The sequence below is a fragment of the Chelonoidis abingdonii genome, chromosome 10 (assembly GCF_003597395.2).
Source record: "Chelonoidis abingdonii isolate Lonesome George chromosome 10, CheloAbing_2.0, whole genome shotgun sequence".
Taxonomy (NCBI): domain Eukaryota; kingdom Metazoa; phylum Chordata; order Testudines; family Testudinidae; genus Chelonoidis; species Chelonoidis abingdonii.
Window position 1 is genome coordinate 66,411,730 of NC_133778.1, and position 15,760 is coordinate 66,427,489.

Genomic DNA, 15,760 nt, shown 5'->3' on the forward strand with positions numbered 1-15,760 from the left:
GGTGTTCTGGCAGGGGTGGGTGGGTTGGTTGTGGTAGGGTGCTCTGGCTGGTACCGAGGGGTGGGTGGGTTGGTTGGTTGTGGTAGGGTGTTCTGGCGGGGGTGGGTGGGTTGGTTGGTTGTGGTAGGGTGTTCTGGCAGGGGTGGTTGGTTGGTTGTGGTAGGGTGCTCTGGCTGGTACCGAGGGGTGGGTGGGTTGGTTGTGGTAGGGTGCTCTGGCTGGTACCGAGGGGTGGGTGGGTTGGTTGATTGTGGTAAGGTGTTCTGGCAGGGGTGGTGGGTTGGTTGTGGTAGGGTGCTCTGGCTGGTACCGAGGGGTGGGTGGGTTGGTTGGTTGTGGTAGGGTGTTCTGGCAGGGGTGGGTGGGTTGCATGCTCTGACTGTTACAGATGGGCAGAGGGGATTATTGCTGAGAGCCCTGGGTTTGGCGCTCGTTGTGTCTGGCGGGCACCTGCCTACGGGAAGAGGGGGCAGGACAAGGGGTGGCAAAGGCTTTTCTCCAGTCCCGCCTCCGCCCGATTGCTGCCCGCAGAAGCACCGCCTGCTTCGCCCAGCGCCCGAAGTCCCCCTGCAGGCGGACCCCCGCGAGCCTCTTTCCCTTCGCCCTTTGGTGCAGCGGGAGCCTGTGCCACGGGACTAGGGGCGAGCAGGGAGCCGGTGTCATACGCTACAGCGGCACAGCGCCCCCCTCCCTGCCGGGGAGGCAGGCGGGAGCAGCCGCTGACGGGAGGCAGCCCTAGCGTGGCTCTCGCCTAGACTCACTTCGCTTCCCGGCGCCCGGACTGCACGCGGCGAGCCCGGGCTGCACTCTCGGCCGCTGGGCATTGGGCGAGGGGCAGGCTCCGGAGATCCCGGGAGCGCGTCTCTCCGGCGTAGCCGGCGGCTTGTACCCCGCGCCGGGAAGAACCGACCTGGGCGCGCAAACAGAGCGCGCAACTCGCCTAGCCCAGCGCTGCTCCCCGCCCGCCGCTGGGGATGGCCCAGAGCCCAGCTCCATGGGCATCCAGAATCCCCGGCCAGCCAGCCCTGGCCATCAATGCGTCCTCCGCCGCGGCGGGGGGCAACTCCACCCCGGAGCTGGGGGGCGGCGGCTGGAGGAGCCGGGAGCCCTTCTCCATCTTCAGCATCCTCATCCTCACCCTGCTGGTCCTCCTGACCATCGCCACCTTCCTCTGGAACCTGCTGGTGCTGGTGACCATCCTACGGGTCAAGACCTTCCACCGGGTGCCTCACAACCTGGTGGCCTCCACCGCCGTGTCCGACGTGCTGGTGGCGGCGCTGGTCATGCCCCTGAGCCTGGTGAAGGAGCTGGCGGCCGGGCGGCGCTGGCGGCTGGGCCGGGCGCTGTGCCACGTGTGGATCTCCTTCGACGTGCTGTGCTGCACCGCCAGCATCTGGAACGTGACGGCCATCGCCCTGGACCGCTACTGGTCCATCACCCGCCACCTGGAGTACACGCTGCGCGCCCGCCGCCGCGTCTCCAACGCCATGATCGGCCTCACCTGGGCGCTCTCCGCCGTCATCTCCCTGGCGCCCCTCTCCGGCTGGGGCGAGACCTACAGCCCGGCGCAGCAGCGCTGCCAGGTCAGCCAGGAGCCCTCCTACACCGTCTTCTCCACCTGCGGAGCCTTCTACCTGCCGCTCTGCGTCGTGCTCTTCGTCTACTGGAAGATCTACAAGGCGGCCCGGTTCCGGATCGGCGGGCGCCGGAGCAACGCGGTCCTGCCGCTGCCGGAGCTGGGCCCGGTAAAGAGCCGCGGCGGGCGGGCACCGCGCCGCTGGGCTGCGCGGGGGGCAGGCGGACACAGCTGGTTTGCACGGGGCGGGTTGGGGGCGCAGTCGGGCACAGCTGGTTTGCACGGGGAGGGGTGCGAGGAGCGGCGCAGGGAGGCACAGTTGGGCTGGCAGTCTGCAATGACTATCTAATTCTAAACCAAAGTCATCTATCTGTCTATCTAAACATAAACTCCTCTCCCATTCCCCTTGTGCTTCGTGATTTAACACCCTTTAACTGAATTCTGCCTTCATGCCCAAGTATAGAGAAAATAATATAGTCATGCACGTTTCTCTTAGACAGAGGGTATATAAATATAAAGAGATGCTAAAGTGAAGATGGTAGCCTTTTTAACCCAGTTAATGGACCATTTACCATTGTTATGGGATAAAAGTTATTCACATTTTTCTCATTTTCTTTCAGTGTTCTTAAGTGTGTGTGTTTGTGTGTGTGTATATATATAGAGAGATTAGATAATAATTGCAATGTCATGGTCCATTTAAAAAGTCCTAAATATGAATCCAGTGTTCCTGCGTTTCTCTTTCAGGAAAATTGTTCAGATAAAGATAGAAACAGAGCTGTACAGTATGTGCTGTTAGGGGATGTGTTTAATCTGTGCACACTGTTGTATGTCTCTCACCATCTACATACATAATTTGTTCACTCCTTTCATTTTATTTTATACTTAAAATTATGAAATCAAGCGGAACACAAAAGAAGAAAATGGGAATACAATACTTATTCCACAATACTAGTAAGTGATCCATTTATCATGTCATGATTGCCAGCTGTTTAAAAAGTTCATATTCTCTCCTTTAAGTTATCTCAAATGTTGATCCTGGTTCTGAAAACACCTACTTGGGTGAGTAGTCTCATTGATTTCAATACTACTCATGTAAATAAGAATTATTCTCCTGAGGCAGAGTTTGCAGGATTAGGAGACTTGAGGTCCATTAAAACATGGGCCTTTAAGAGGCCAGTTCTGTCCCCTTACTCACAGTAATACCATACTGCACCAATAAGCCCAAATAATTTCAGTGGAGCTGCCTGTGCAGTGAAGTACTACTCAACATGATGGAGAGAAAGGGTAGTGGACTGAGTTCTAAATTAATTCATCTATGTTCATGTGTACTTTCCTCTCTTTCTACAACCACTCAGTCTCCTGATACACACCTGTCCTCCTCCCTACTCTGAACTACAGAATAATTCCTGATGGTTTGTTTTCCCCTTTCCTGCCCAAGTGTTTTAAAGTTGGTCTAACCAAATGCGGACTGACTGAACGTTACAAAATAAGTATGGCGAGGTGCTCAGCACCGTTTCCTCCACTGGGCCTGGCCCTGTCAAACCTCACTCATATACAAGCAGTAGAGCCAGTGGGAAAACTTAAACAAAACTTTTTTCCATTTAAAAATGTCATTTAGTCAAAACCAAAATGTTTTGATGGAAATTTCCTTTGAAGATTTCTTGGGTCCCAGTGGGGAGAGAGCAGCCTACCCAGAACAGCCAGTACGCTGGTGGTTAGGGCACTCAGCTGGGACGTGGGAGACCCACGTTCCAGTCCTGGTTCTGATTCAGAGCCACCCTATCCCTGGTGAGTACTCTAGTCACAGGGCTACTGGCTATTCTGGGGTGGGTGGGTTGATAGTTCTCTTGTGAAAATTTTTGGAAGGTCTCGTTTTCATGTGGCATCAAAACAAAATTCAAAACCTTGAATGTTTGGTGGAATGGAATTATTTTCTGGCCTGTCCTAGAAATAGTTGCATTGACTTCAACTTCAGATTGAAGTCAGTGGTACATGTCATGTTACAGTGGACACGTGTGAAGGTTTGCATTCACTCTGGTAATTACTGACAGCATCAGCAGCTTGTAAGAGGCACTTGGCACCTTATAGGACTGGGACCTTATGTCTTTAAATAAAGAGATGCATATGGTTTAAATTGGCTTACAGACGAAACATTCGTTCCAGAGCTATCGCCTGCACTAAGTCAGAAAATGTGTCGGAAAAGATGAGTGCCTCAAGCCTTTGGAAATGCATTCCTTCCCTCCCACACTTTTGCACCAGATTTCTTGCCAAGTTTACTTCTCTGATAACAAATATGATAAATACGTTGTTTGGGATTTATCTACAATCTTCCCAAAGACAAAAACCAAACTGAATACGTACAATGCATTTGCTCTCCCACAGACACTCATGCAGTAGAAAACTTTATGGGCTATTATTTTGGAAAACTAATTCAATTGAGACAATACTACTAAGATTCTGCAGCTCTCATCTTTTTCAGTAATTTAAACAAAATTAATTCCTGGGTTTTTGTTTATTTTTAAATATATATTGAATCCATGATAGTGATAGTATAGTAGATAGTGAAGACTTTACACTATGGCTGAAAAATATTAAGCTTCATTTGCAGGTTTAAAAAGCACCATCCTAATCCTCAGGGAAATCTTTACCAGCTGGTGGAAGAGCTAAATGCCTGAGGCAATGCTCTGAGAACTTAATGCTCTAGAGACTTGGTAGGCAAAGAAGACTGCTCAGAAATTAACCTGTGGAGAAGGAAGAAAAATCATGTGTGTGTGTGTGTTTTGGTTTTTTTTTGCATAGTTTATTCCTGATGTAAGAGATCGTGATGCACTCATAAAAAGCTTGGTCCTCGTCACACTGAAGTCAATAGGAGTTTTTTCATTGGCTTCAGTGGGAGCAGGATCAAGTCCAAAATACCACTGGAAAAATACCAGATTGTGGAGAGTTTAGGAAAAAACAAAGGGGAAGTAGATCTGAGCCTTCTTCCCAAAACATCACTGTCATTCCACAGGAAGAGCTGAAATGCCTAGATTTTTTTTTAAGTTTGCATAAAATTGGGATATAGCAGAGAATTTGTCAAAGTGGAACACAAAAAAATAGGGATCAGCATTTCTGGAATAAGGGGCGTGTCTCTTTCCCCCTTAAGTCAGGTGATCCAGCTATTCCTTCTTGCTCCTTCCATGTCCAGGTCCAATTGATGGTAGTTTTGTGGTTGAAGCCCGTCTTGACTCTGTCTCCCATTTCTTCTGTCCACTAACGCTCTTGTTTTCTGTCTTTTCTCCATTTCTCTTTTCACTCCCATTCCTCATTTCACTTTCTTCTTCCCCTTCCCAGTCTCCTCTTACCCCACCGTTCGACATCTGGCTTCACTCCTTAACTCTTTCTGTACACCCCTGGCTACTCTGTCCCTCAGCATTTCTAGCATTCAGTGCTGTAATGCAGCAGTTCTAATGACTAACACTATAAATGCTATTAGCAATAGACGTCAAAGGCTGATAGTGCTTCTCAAACTGAAGATGAGTAGTAATAGGGATGCTTGTGGGGAGAGCATGCCATGCTGTGCCAGGAGGATTACATATTGTGACACTGGATTAGAACTGCCTGCCATGGTTGCGACCCACACCTTGAAACCCTGCTTGGCATTTTTCTAGCAACTGAGATTAAGGAGGAACAGATTTGAAGCCACAGGAGTTAAATGCCATCAAAATTGCCTGAAGAAACTGATGCTCCAGATGGAAGAATTATTATAATTATAACTTCCTTCTGTATAGTGCCTTTCAGCCCCCAGAACCAGGTGCTTTACAAACTGTCAGTGTGCATGTAATTATATATAGCATAAGGATAATTGTCTCCACGCTGAGATTTGGCATACCTAGGGCCAATTCCTATGCTTAGTTACAACAGTGTAAATCCAGAATAACTGAATTGATCTGAGTGTAGTTAATCCAGTGTAATTTTGAGCAGAATTTTGACTAAAATCTGAACCAAGGAGTTTTAAAAAACACTATTAAATCGTTTTGTGGTTTTTTTAAGAGGAAGGAACACGAAATGTCTGAGACCCTTCTGTTACATAATGAAGAATATGCAAAAATTCAGGGTTTTCTTTTTCTTTTTTTAAACACAAACACTTATTTCTTATTTCCCACTGAAACCAATGGGAGTTTTATCTGTGCAAGGACTGCAGAATCAGATCCTGAAATTAGACTGGTCTGAAGAAGTGGGCTATGGCCCACAAAAGCTTATGCTCAAATAAATTTGTTAGTGTCTAAGGTGCCACAAGTACTCCTGTTCTTTTTGCGGATACAGACTAACATGGCTGCTACTCTGCAACCTTTTAGATATAATTTCTTTTGTAACAACCAAAGACTTGATTCTCTAACCTTTACTCATATGACTGGTCCTTTACTTACATGATTAATCTCATGGTTCTTGTCACACAGAGCCACAGTCTGTGACACACTTTTTCACAGTGAGCAATACCTTATCTTTGGGAAGAGGCCTGTTGAAATAAATGAGATTACTCTCAGAGCCAGATACTATTAAGAGTGCCATTAATGTCAGTGGGACTCCTTGTGAAGAAAGGTATTGCTCAGGGTGAGCAAGAATGGCAGAATCTGGCCCATAAGGATTAGTTACTTGCATGAGAAAGTGTTGCAGGATCAGACTCCAGGTTAGGCATGAAGAGCTAGACACAAGGGCCCAGATCTTCAAAGGCACTTAGGAGTCTAACTTTACTGATTTTAATGGGAGGTGGGTGACTGTCTTTCAGGATCTCAGCCAGCTGCTAACATGGTTTTTTATAATGTACGTACAAAGCTTTCATCTTTGTACACTGCTCCAAAGCTCAAAAGGTTAATGAGTGTCTTTACATTGACATCAGTGGGCTTTGGATCAGGCCTTGCATTCAGAGCTCTCGACTCTTCTCAGTTATGCAGGAAATTCCACTTTGTTCAGCCTCCCTGTATGACATAAGCAGGCAGGGCAGTGTGGGTTTTCCTCTTGGAGCTGCTCTGGGTCCTCTGCCCCTCTCTTCTCTTCCCTTCTCTGAGCTTGAATAATCCTTTTACAATCATTTTGGGCTCCACTAATTCTATTTTTTGCCAGTGTCCCCAGCAATTTAAACCTGGGAGAGGATTCCTCTAGTGTAAGGTAGCTCTGAAGCTGCTCTGAACTACTCTGGGAACTGGGATGGCACAGAATCTGCTCCAAAATTGAACATGGGGTTGCAAACGGGATGTAGGGTTTGATCTACTTTCCACTGACATCACTTCAGTGGGAGTTGGATCAGACCCGTAAGAAGGACTATAACAATTGTTAGTGCTGAAAGGAGCTAAAACGTTGTTTGGACCTGCACCCCCACCCAGACATTGCAGAAACAGTGGGAGAAATAACATCTCTCTGATCTGTTTGCAGAGGCGATGCTCCATGTCTGGATCTTCTCCTTTCAGCCATCTGTACCACCCAGGATCACCTTATACTGCAATAATCACCTTGTGGCCAGTTACTTTGGCTTTAAAGCCTCTGTGCTCATGAAGTAGCAGAGGAGCCTCAACATAGTCAAGACTCAAGGCCAACATTTTGTTATATCAAGTGTAAGAATGGAGTTGCCTAGGAAAACACCCCAGGCCAGCTAGAAATCAGCTGGAAGGTAGGGTGATAAGAGTTAGAATGATGGAAATCATTCTGGAAAGTTATCTTCCACTTTTCATGCAATTCCGTTAGACCCCAGTTGAGAAAACCACGGGCTTAACTTCCATGTTCAAGCACTTTGCTGAATCAGGGCCTTAATTTCCTTTTTGAGAGAATGTTAAATATTCATAGAAGGCCTGTAAGTGCAAATTGCATGTGAGAAATCTCTGATTCTTAAAAAAAAACCTTTTGGTGATTTGATGACATTATGGAGCAATATATTCCTCTCTTTGCTCACCTCAGGCATGTTTGAAGATGAATCTGTTGAAAGCTGTTGAGCTAAACTGGAGCAAATCACATTTAAATACCTCCAGTCTGCTGGAGTTCATGCAACAGTACAGAACATTCCTCAGAAATGTGGACCTTTCAGACACATCACGGCCACTGAATAAGACACAATGCTATTGTTTGTAGAAGCAGTAGATTGCAATTTGCACTTTTATTATTTAATATTCATATTGGAAGAACAGTGCTCAGAGACCCCAAAGCAGCATTGGGTCCCAAAAAATTCGTTGGTGAACCACAAACAGTAGTCATGAGAAGTATAAATTATTTAAATCCAAAGAAATATTAGAATAATTAAGCCTAAATCAATGGGAGAATTTCTGTTGATTTCAATATGGTCTGGATCAGGCTCCAGATGCATACTGCATTAGCAGCAAAGCATCTGAAGTATGTTGTGCTGTAGGCAAAATTTAAACAGTGGGTGAAATCCTCCTTTCTCCCACCAATGAATCTTGAGGAAGGGGGGAAATAATCAATTTTGGATATTTCACCAGCCGTGTGCTTCTCAGAGAAAGAGATGATTCATGCGAAGTGTGAAGAGTGCATTTATTCCCCGATAGACAAACATTTAAAACTTGGATTTGTGGGATGAAATTGATTGCTGCAGACTATTTTAAAAAGTGCCCCAATCTGTGTCTGTGTATTTAACTGGATGGATGTTCTAGCAGGTAATCAAAAATGATGGGAACTAATAACTGTGCTTAAAACCAAGCAAACCAACCTGGAAAAAGACACTGATCTACTAGCTTTAATGTGACTTGTGACACAGACCAAAACAGCCAGGGAATTCAGTGTGAACACTTGGTTCTAACTTAGTACTCAGGCTTCTTTTATTTATGCTGACAAGTATTTCTGATGCTCTAAATGCTTTATCTCTGCTGCATTACTCCAGCAGGTTATGCCACCCTCCTCCCCAGTCGTACAACAGTGAACTGGCTTCTGCCTCTGGCATACACACAAAGGCCTGATTCTTCTTTGCCCTACTTGTGTGTAATGAAGTATGCCTGTGCAAAGTGCGTGTAAAAGGCCACCTGTCATGCAGTGGCTGGCCCCTTTAAGAGAAATTGGGCATAGCCCCAGCTGATGCTGTGAGGCCAGGGATCAGGTGATAGCTTGAAGATTGCCTGAGGCTAGATCCACAAAGGTGACTGTAGGCATTGCAGTGTCTTATGCTTAGGCAAAGCAAAATCCATAGCCCTGAGTTAGGTGCCTAAGAAAGGGATTCACAGAAACCAGCAAATTGAGAGGGGCAAACCTTGGGCTGCCCCTCAAAGGTAATAAGGACACCAGCTCTACTCAGGATTCATCACTGTGAGCCCTCTCTTGGATTTAGATACCTAAACTAGGTCGGTCATTTCTTAGGGAGAGTGAGGGTCCAACCTACCCAATTCTATCCAACAGCAGTTAGGCCAATCTCCTAAAACACGGGAGACCTATTTGCAAATCCCTGTTCTCACTGATCTGGAGTGAGGCCTTGAACCCAGACCTCCCATAGCCCAGAAGAGTGCCCTCACTGTCAGGGTATTGGGTGTTCTGTGGTTGGTGTCTCTCCATCTCTGCTGTTGCAGTGTGCATAAATAACTTTTTCATTGGGCTAGAGAGAGAGAACCTGAGCAACTATCCCAGTTGTTAGGACACCCCTGGGATGTGGTAGCATGAGGTTCAAATCCCTGCTCAAAGCAATGTAAATGACCACACAAGGCAGTGGAGTACCAGTGCCAGAGCTTCTGCATGCCTCATTCTATATACAGTTCCTACACTCCATGTACAAAGCTTCCAGAAACCTTAACTGTAGTATGGGAAAGAAAATGCCATGATAGACAGCTGACCTCTGGCTCTACCTCACAAGGAAAGTTTAAATATAGTAAACAAGCAATAGATTCCCTCATCCAGCTCTTCCTAACAAGCATACGGAAGTAGTAATTGTCCAATGTCTGTCACTAATTTGCATTCGCATAATGTGTTTTGAGCCCTTTTTGCAGACCGTGATTAAAGATATGCAGAGCTAGCCCTCCTGCAGACACATTTTGTGACCCCTGGTATAGGAGTGCCATCCTATTTACATTTTTGGAACAAATGTGATGCATTTCATTTTCGTCTATTCCTTCCCCAGCAGTCCTAATCACCTGGTTCTTACATTCTGCAGTCATGTCTCACGTCTCTGGGTGAAGGTAGGAATATCCATCTTGATGAGTGATAGTTTAGCATTTGCCAATGTTTCAGTCTCTTGGCTGCTACTGTCATCATATTAAACAGAGGGTCAATTGCTATTATAAAGTTTACACATACAGGAGAAATATGGATGCAGAACACATAGCTAATTTCTGAAAGAGGGGCCATCTCCTGAGAGGTGCCAAGTCCTCGCAACTCCTATTAAATTTTCACTTTTATGGGAATTTTAAGGGCTTAGGCCTTAAATTGTGTGTGTTTTATTGTGCTGTCCTCAATTGTATTGCCTAGCAGAGCTGAAAACGTACGGACACTTTAACTGTGACAGAAAAGTCACAGAGGTATATTTCCTATGGGTAAAAGCTGGGCCCATGCTGCATCATAGTAAGGCACACATTAATTCTCATTGTCATACAAACCAATCTACATTCCCTCTGCAAGTGAAACAATTCCTCCCCCTTCCAAACAGCTCTTGGTGTTTCTTTTGTCTTTTTTTTTTTTCCATTTGCTCTAGAACCGCTGAAGTTTCTACACACCTTGTGAAACTACTGAGGGGTAGAGGGCATGGATTGTGGGGGTCTTGAATTGGTGTCTCTCACTAAACAAAATTGATATCATTTGTGAAGTTGGGAGTAGAGCTGGTTGGAAAATAGTTCTTTTCCCCCTTTGTGAAGTCAACTTTGAAAATCAAAATTTTGAAATTAATTCAGAATTATGGTGGTTCATGGGAGTTGTAGTTGGGGTGCATTATGCTCCCATTCTCCTTTATGGGCTGGGCTCTCTGGCCAGACTACTTGTCCCATGATGCACCATTTCCTCCACTCTTGGTATGGGGAGAGGGTGCATGATAGGAGTCCCTGGACGTGATGCACAATAGGAAATGTAGTCCCACCTGAGAGCCCCTGGAGGAGAATTGAAGCATAAGGCACTTGAACAACAATTCAGATGAGGCACCACAATGACTTTTTGAATAAAAATATTTCAGTTTTGTGTTGAAAATCAAAATCCCTCCAGTTTTTAGGCATTTGGGTTTTTGATGACAGAAAGCAGGCATTTTTCTTGTAAAAATCAAACCCCCAAATTTCCAGCAAAAATGAAGTTTGATGGGAAAATTTTCCACTTGCTGTAATGGGGAGTATTGTCTTCTCCCCTTTCCCACCTGTGCCTAACCTACCATTGGGTGGTCCGGCAAGAGTGCAGTTTAAGAGGCTCATGGCCTCTGAAAGTCCCTCCCCTTGCTTGACAGATAACCAAGAGAAGATGGCTCCCTCGCAGATCTTAGGGACACAATAATCACTGGCAGTGTTATCTTTCACTCTGCCACTGAGCAGCTGGGCTGATCTGAGTGGCCCTAGTTGTAGAAGCCATAGATTCCCCCTTACCAATGGGTTACAATAACACTTGTGAAACTACCTCAAAAGTATTGATTGGCCCATCAGACATGCACAGCAGCTTCATGGCATGATATCCAGTAGGGATCCATTCCACAGATACTCCAAGGACAGGCTTTTCTCTTCGTTACACTGAGAGAGTCCCATTTTGTGACAGTACTTCCAAGTGTGTACTGTATCTTTGTAAGCCATGGTTACAGCACTCTCTCTCATATCAATACACCGATGAAAAGAAACAGAAAAAAAAACCAGCTTCCAGAATTCCTGGGCCATTGTTATTTATTTATTATTAAACTGTTTCAATCTTCTTTTCTTATTACAAACCAAACAAATTCTAGGTGCCAACCTATCCGCAGAACAAGTGCCAAAGTGCTATGCGTTAAAAGAGAGGAAAGACCAGTATATCTGTGCTCCTCTGTAGCACTTACCTTTCCAACGTGATTAGAAGTCCAGTAGTTTTAGCACTTCATGGCATTTTCTTTTAGCATGCAAGGCCTGGTGCCTGGGCCGTTTGTTGTAAGCGCACAGATGTTATGCTGTCATTTAAGAAATAATAATAATTTGACTCAAACAAACTGTTTTGGTAAGAATCCATGTTTGCTTTTGTTTTGAGGTGAAAGAAGCTTCCCATGAACCACAGATGGTGTTTACAGCTCGCCACGCGACTATCACTTTCCAGACAGATGGAGAAACATGGAGGGAACAGAAAGAGAAAAAAGCAGCTTTGATGGTTGGCATTTTAATTGGAGTTTTTGTACTTTGCTGGATACCTTTCTTTATCACGGAATTAATAAGCCCCCTCTGTTCCTGCAACATTCCACCGGTCTGGAAAAGCATCTTTCTCTGGCTTGGCTACTCCAATTCTTTCTTTAATCCTCTTATTTATACAGCATTTAACAAAAATTACAACAATGCCTTCAAAAACCTTTTTGTAAGGCAGAGATAAAAGAGGGATGGTTACATTGCCATGTAATACACTGACTTAGTGGAGGAAATATGTGCCTGTGAAATGTCTGATTGTAAGGAGCAGCTGCTATCTAAAGGGATTTTGCAGCAGTGAAGAACTACACTGAACACCTGCGTGTTGGGACATAAACCTACTTACCCTGTATAGTCTCCCACTGAAATGCATGTACACTGAGCTGTACTGAGGAAAGACGATGATAGAAGACTGAAGGGGCGAATGTTTCCCTTCTCTAGGATTTGAATTGATTTGTGCTAAATTCTGGAAGAAGTTAATTAAAAACATCTAGCATCACACTAATCCCATCTAACCAGACAACGCTATCCAGCCAACTATTGCTGCCAAGTAGTAGAATCTTCTTAATGGGCACAGGCATCAATGCAAACTCTGCCAGTTAAGCAATAGCTCTTATTGATTGGTGCACAGTCCTGATGCTAGTTTAATTTTAGGAGTGTCTTGGGGAGAAAAAAAGACATGCGCTTTGATATATTTTTTGGTAATATTTGAATAAAATAAATTAGACTAAGTTAAGCAGCCCTACTAGAGCAAGAACGCAGCCTGAGACGAACCAAGGCCACAACACTCGTGCTAGCATTGGTCCACTCCTATAAATTATAATTAAAGATGAACCCTGAGTTAACTGAAACTGAAGGTCAATTATGTCCCCTTAGGTTACAGGAGTTTTAGGGCCAGATCCCCAATTGGTGTAAATCTGCACCATTTCAATAAAGTCAATTTATACCAGCTGAGAAGTTGGCCCTGAGGTTTTATCCATGCAGCTCTCTTAAGCTCTGCAGGGCTGCCACTCCCAGTTTTCTGCACTCATGATGAGCTCCAGGTTTGGGATGTCCCCTGGTACCTTTGTACAATTGGGGTTTACACATATTTTTTTATAGCATTAGCAAGGTACATTCACTCCTGTAAACAGGCTTGGCAGAAACATGTGCGCCACCTATCTATTTTTCTGTGTTGCTGCAGTGCACCACACAGTCTGTTCTCTGGCCATCATCAAGTTAATGAGCATATCTATCAGGGAGCTGATTGCATGGATTCTACCGTCACACTGCACAAAGCCACAGTATTCTAGCATCAGTTTTCTAAAGGATTAGATTCCACGTTTGGTTTTATTAGGAGGGATTCACCAGAGCAGCATTATTAAATGTCTGTAGAGGAGGTTCTGATGACGAAAAAATGATGCTGAATTTGTAATCAGCCACGACTTGTTTTACTTTGCCTTTAACAAAACTCATTGTAGAGTACCTGAAAAATTTCATAGCGCTGAGGGGAAGCCAAGATGACCTCTCCCTTCTCACTGAAGACTTAACTTTCATAGAATTAAAACTGGAATGGGGTGCTCTGTTTTTCAGAGAATGTACAGAACTAGCGATTTGTCCTCTCTTTTATACACCACTCTTTGGGAAGGTCAGAGGAAATATTGCCCAAGCTCACAGCTCAACACTGGGTGAGTTCAGCCAGAGTGGTTATAGGGGTATTGTAGTCATCTCGACCCCATGCAGACCATAGGCAGCTAGGATACCACTGTTCTCCACCCTAGTGCAGCACAGAACTTCAGAGGGACTTATATATGCCCCTCTTGAATGTGACGGAAGCACACACTCCTCATTGGAAGACTGGTGTTTCATGAAGTTCTGGGATAACGGCTCTGGCTTGCAACACCAAACTCAGAGCATACTAGGCAGGTCCAGGGAGAGATGTCAGGATGCTAACTAGAATCCAAGTATAAACAAACCTCCAGCAGAATGCTTTCCTTGTTCTCTGTAGTACTTTGAAAATCTCTTTACTGCCATAACCACTTAGGAGTTAACTCTGAGCATTAGACAAGAAAGGAAGACACGTCTCTTGTGGCCTTTCTGCTCTAACTGATATTTAGAACTAAAGTAGATGGGAAGAGAAGCAGAAGAATTATGCACAAGGACCACAGATGGGAGTTGAAGAGCATAAGTTCCCCACCATTCTTCCCTTTCCTCTTGTGATGCCTTGGGGAGTTATGGGCCGCTGGCCCATCAATTTAAACGCGAGGGGTTAATGGAACATTTTCAGGCCACGTTGCAGCTCCAAGTCTGCTGACTTTCAAGGCACGCTGGAAAGTTTCTCTTTTTTACAGATTTTCTCCCCAAAGAGTGTGGAGATTTTTGGTAAGAAATTGAGATTCTGCTTTCTGCCAAGAGTGGGGGAAAAGGAGAGCTGGGACTAGATCCTCAGCTGGTGTAAATCAATGTTGCATCACTGAAATCAGTGGAGCTGTGCCCATGTACACCAGCTGAGGCCCACAGAGCCATGTAACTGATGTATTTTTTTAATTGTACATGCATTGATAGTTTTCTGATCAACATATTTTATAAATTAAAAAACAAAACAATGAAACTCTCTCTTTGTGATCATTTGCACTCTGACAGCTCCTACTAAAGGGAATTATGGGATTCTCTAATTAAAAGTCAAATATTTACACAAGGCATGTTGTTTAAAGAAAGATCTGAACAAGCGATAGCTCGCATGAGTATTTCCTTCACTTAAAGGCAGGACAATCTTTAGGCTCCATTATCTACTAACAAGTAACTTTTCCTCATGAGCTGTAGTTGGAAGAAAGGATTGGAGACAGTTTTCAAGTGTTAGAGCAAAGGGCCAGGAGCCAGTCATGTAGGTTCTATTCCTTGCTCTGAAAGCAACTTTCTTATGACCTGAGACAGCCACCTAACTTTTATGGGCCTCAGTTTACCGTCTTATTGAACTGATATTATATCACGAGTATTGGGAGGCTTGAAAGGGCTGCACTGCACTATACAAATCCAGAGTTGTTTTTATGTAATAGTAGTGGCCTGGGGACCTCATCTTGCTGGGTGCTGTACATATACATAAGAGACAGCCCCTGCCCAGAAGATCTTGCAATCTACATCGATAAGACTGATAAAGGGTGGGAGAAAGGGATTATTAATCCCATTTTACAGATGGCAGTTGAGGCACAGAGGGACAAAGGGCCAGATTTTAAAAAGTATCTAGGCACTCAAGGGTGCAAATAGGTGCCTAATAGGATTTTCCAAAGCATCTATCTCCATCTTTAGATGCTAAATTACCTTTAAAAATCTAGCCGTAAGTAACTTGCCCAGATTCACACAGGAAGTCTGTGGTGGTGCAGGGACTTGATGCTTCTGCTCTCACTGGCACCAGATTTACATTGGTGTATAACTCAGTGTAGTTCCTTTTGCTTTGGACTGTTGCAAGTGAGATCAGAATATGTACTATAGATAGAGGAATTGTCTTAGTGCTATGCTGCCATTTAAAAAAAGCTCTATGATAAAAAAAAAGCCTGGTACTTGCTTTATGTGCCTGTGTAGAAGGACACCACCACATGTCTGGACTTGGAGAACAGACATTTAAGACTTTTTAATTCCTTTATTAAATCAGCCATCCAAAAGAATCTGAGCTGAGAGCAAAGAGGATGTGCTATATAGGGCTTATGTTAACATGTATGTTATAGATGATGTAGCCCTGCTTCTCACCATCAGTTTTATAGATTTTTAAAGCCCTCATCTTCAGTTGACTTCCTGCAGAATACAGGCTACAGAATTTCACCCAGTAATTCAAGCACTGAGCCCATAACGTGATAGAACTAGAGTATCATTAGGGAGCCCTCTAGTCTTGATTTAAAAATTCCAACTGGTGGCTAAT

At 44.7% G+C, this 15,760-nt stretch overlaps 1 protein-coding gene across 1 annotated transcript; it reads left to right on the top strand.

Annotated features, from left to right (window-relative positions):
- The first annotated feature begins 974 nt into the window (after positions 1 to 974).
- Positions 975 to 14,412, top strand: LOC116832913 (5-hydroxytryptamine receptor 5A-like). The gene is made up of 2 exons (XM_032794046.2): positions 975 to 1,745; positions 11,723 to 14,412. The coding sequence occupies exons 1-2, from the start codon at positions 975 to 977 to the stop codon at positions 12,053 to 12,055; spliced, it is 1,104 nt and encodes a 367-aa protein (XP_032649937.1). The 3' UTR covers positions 12,056 to 14,412.
- Positions 14,413 to 15,760: the final 1,348 nt, after the last annotated feature.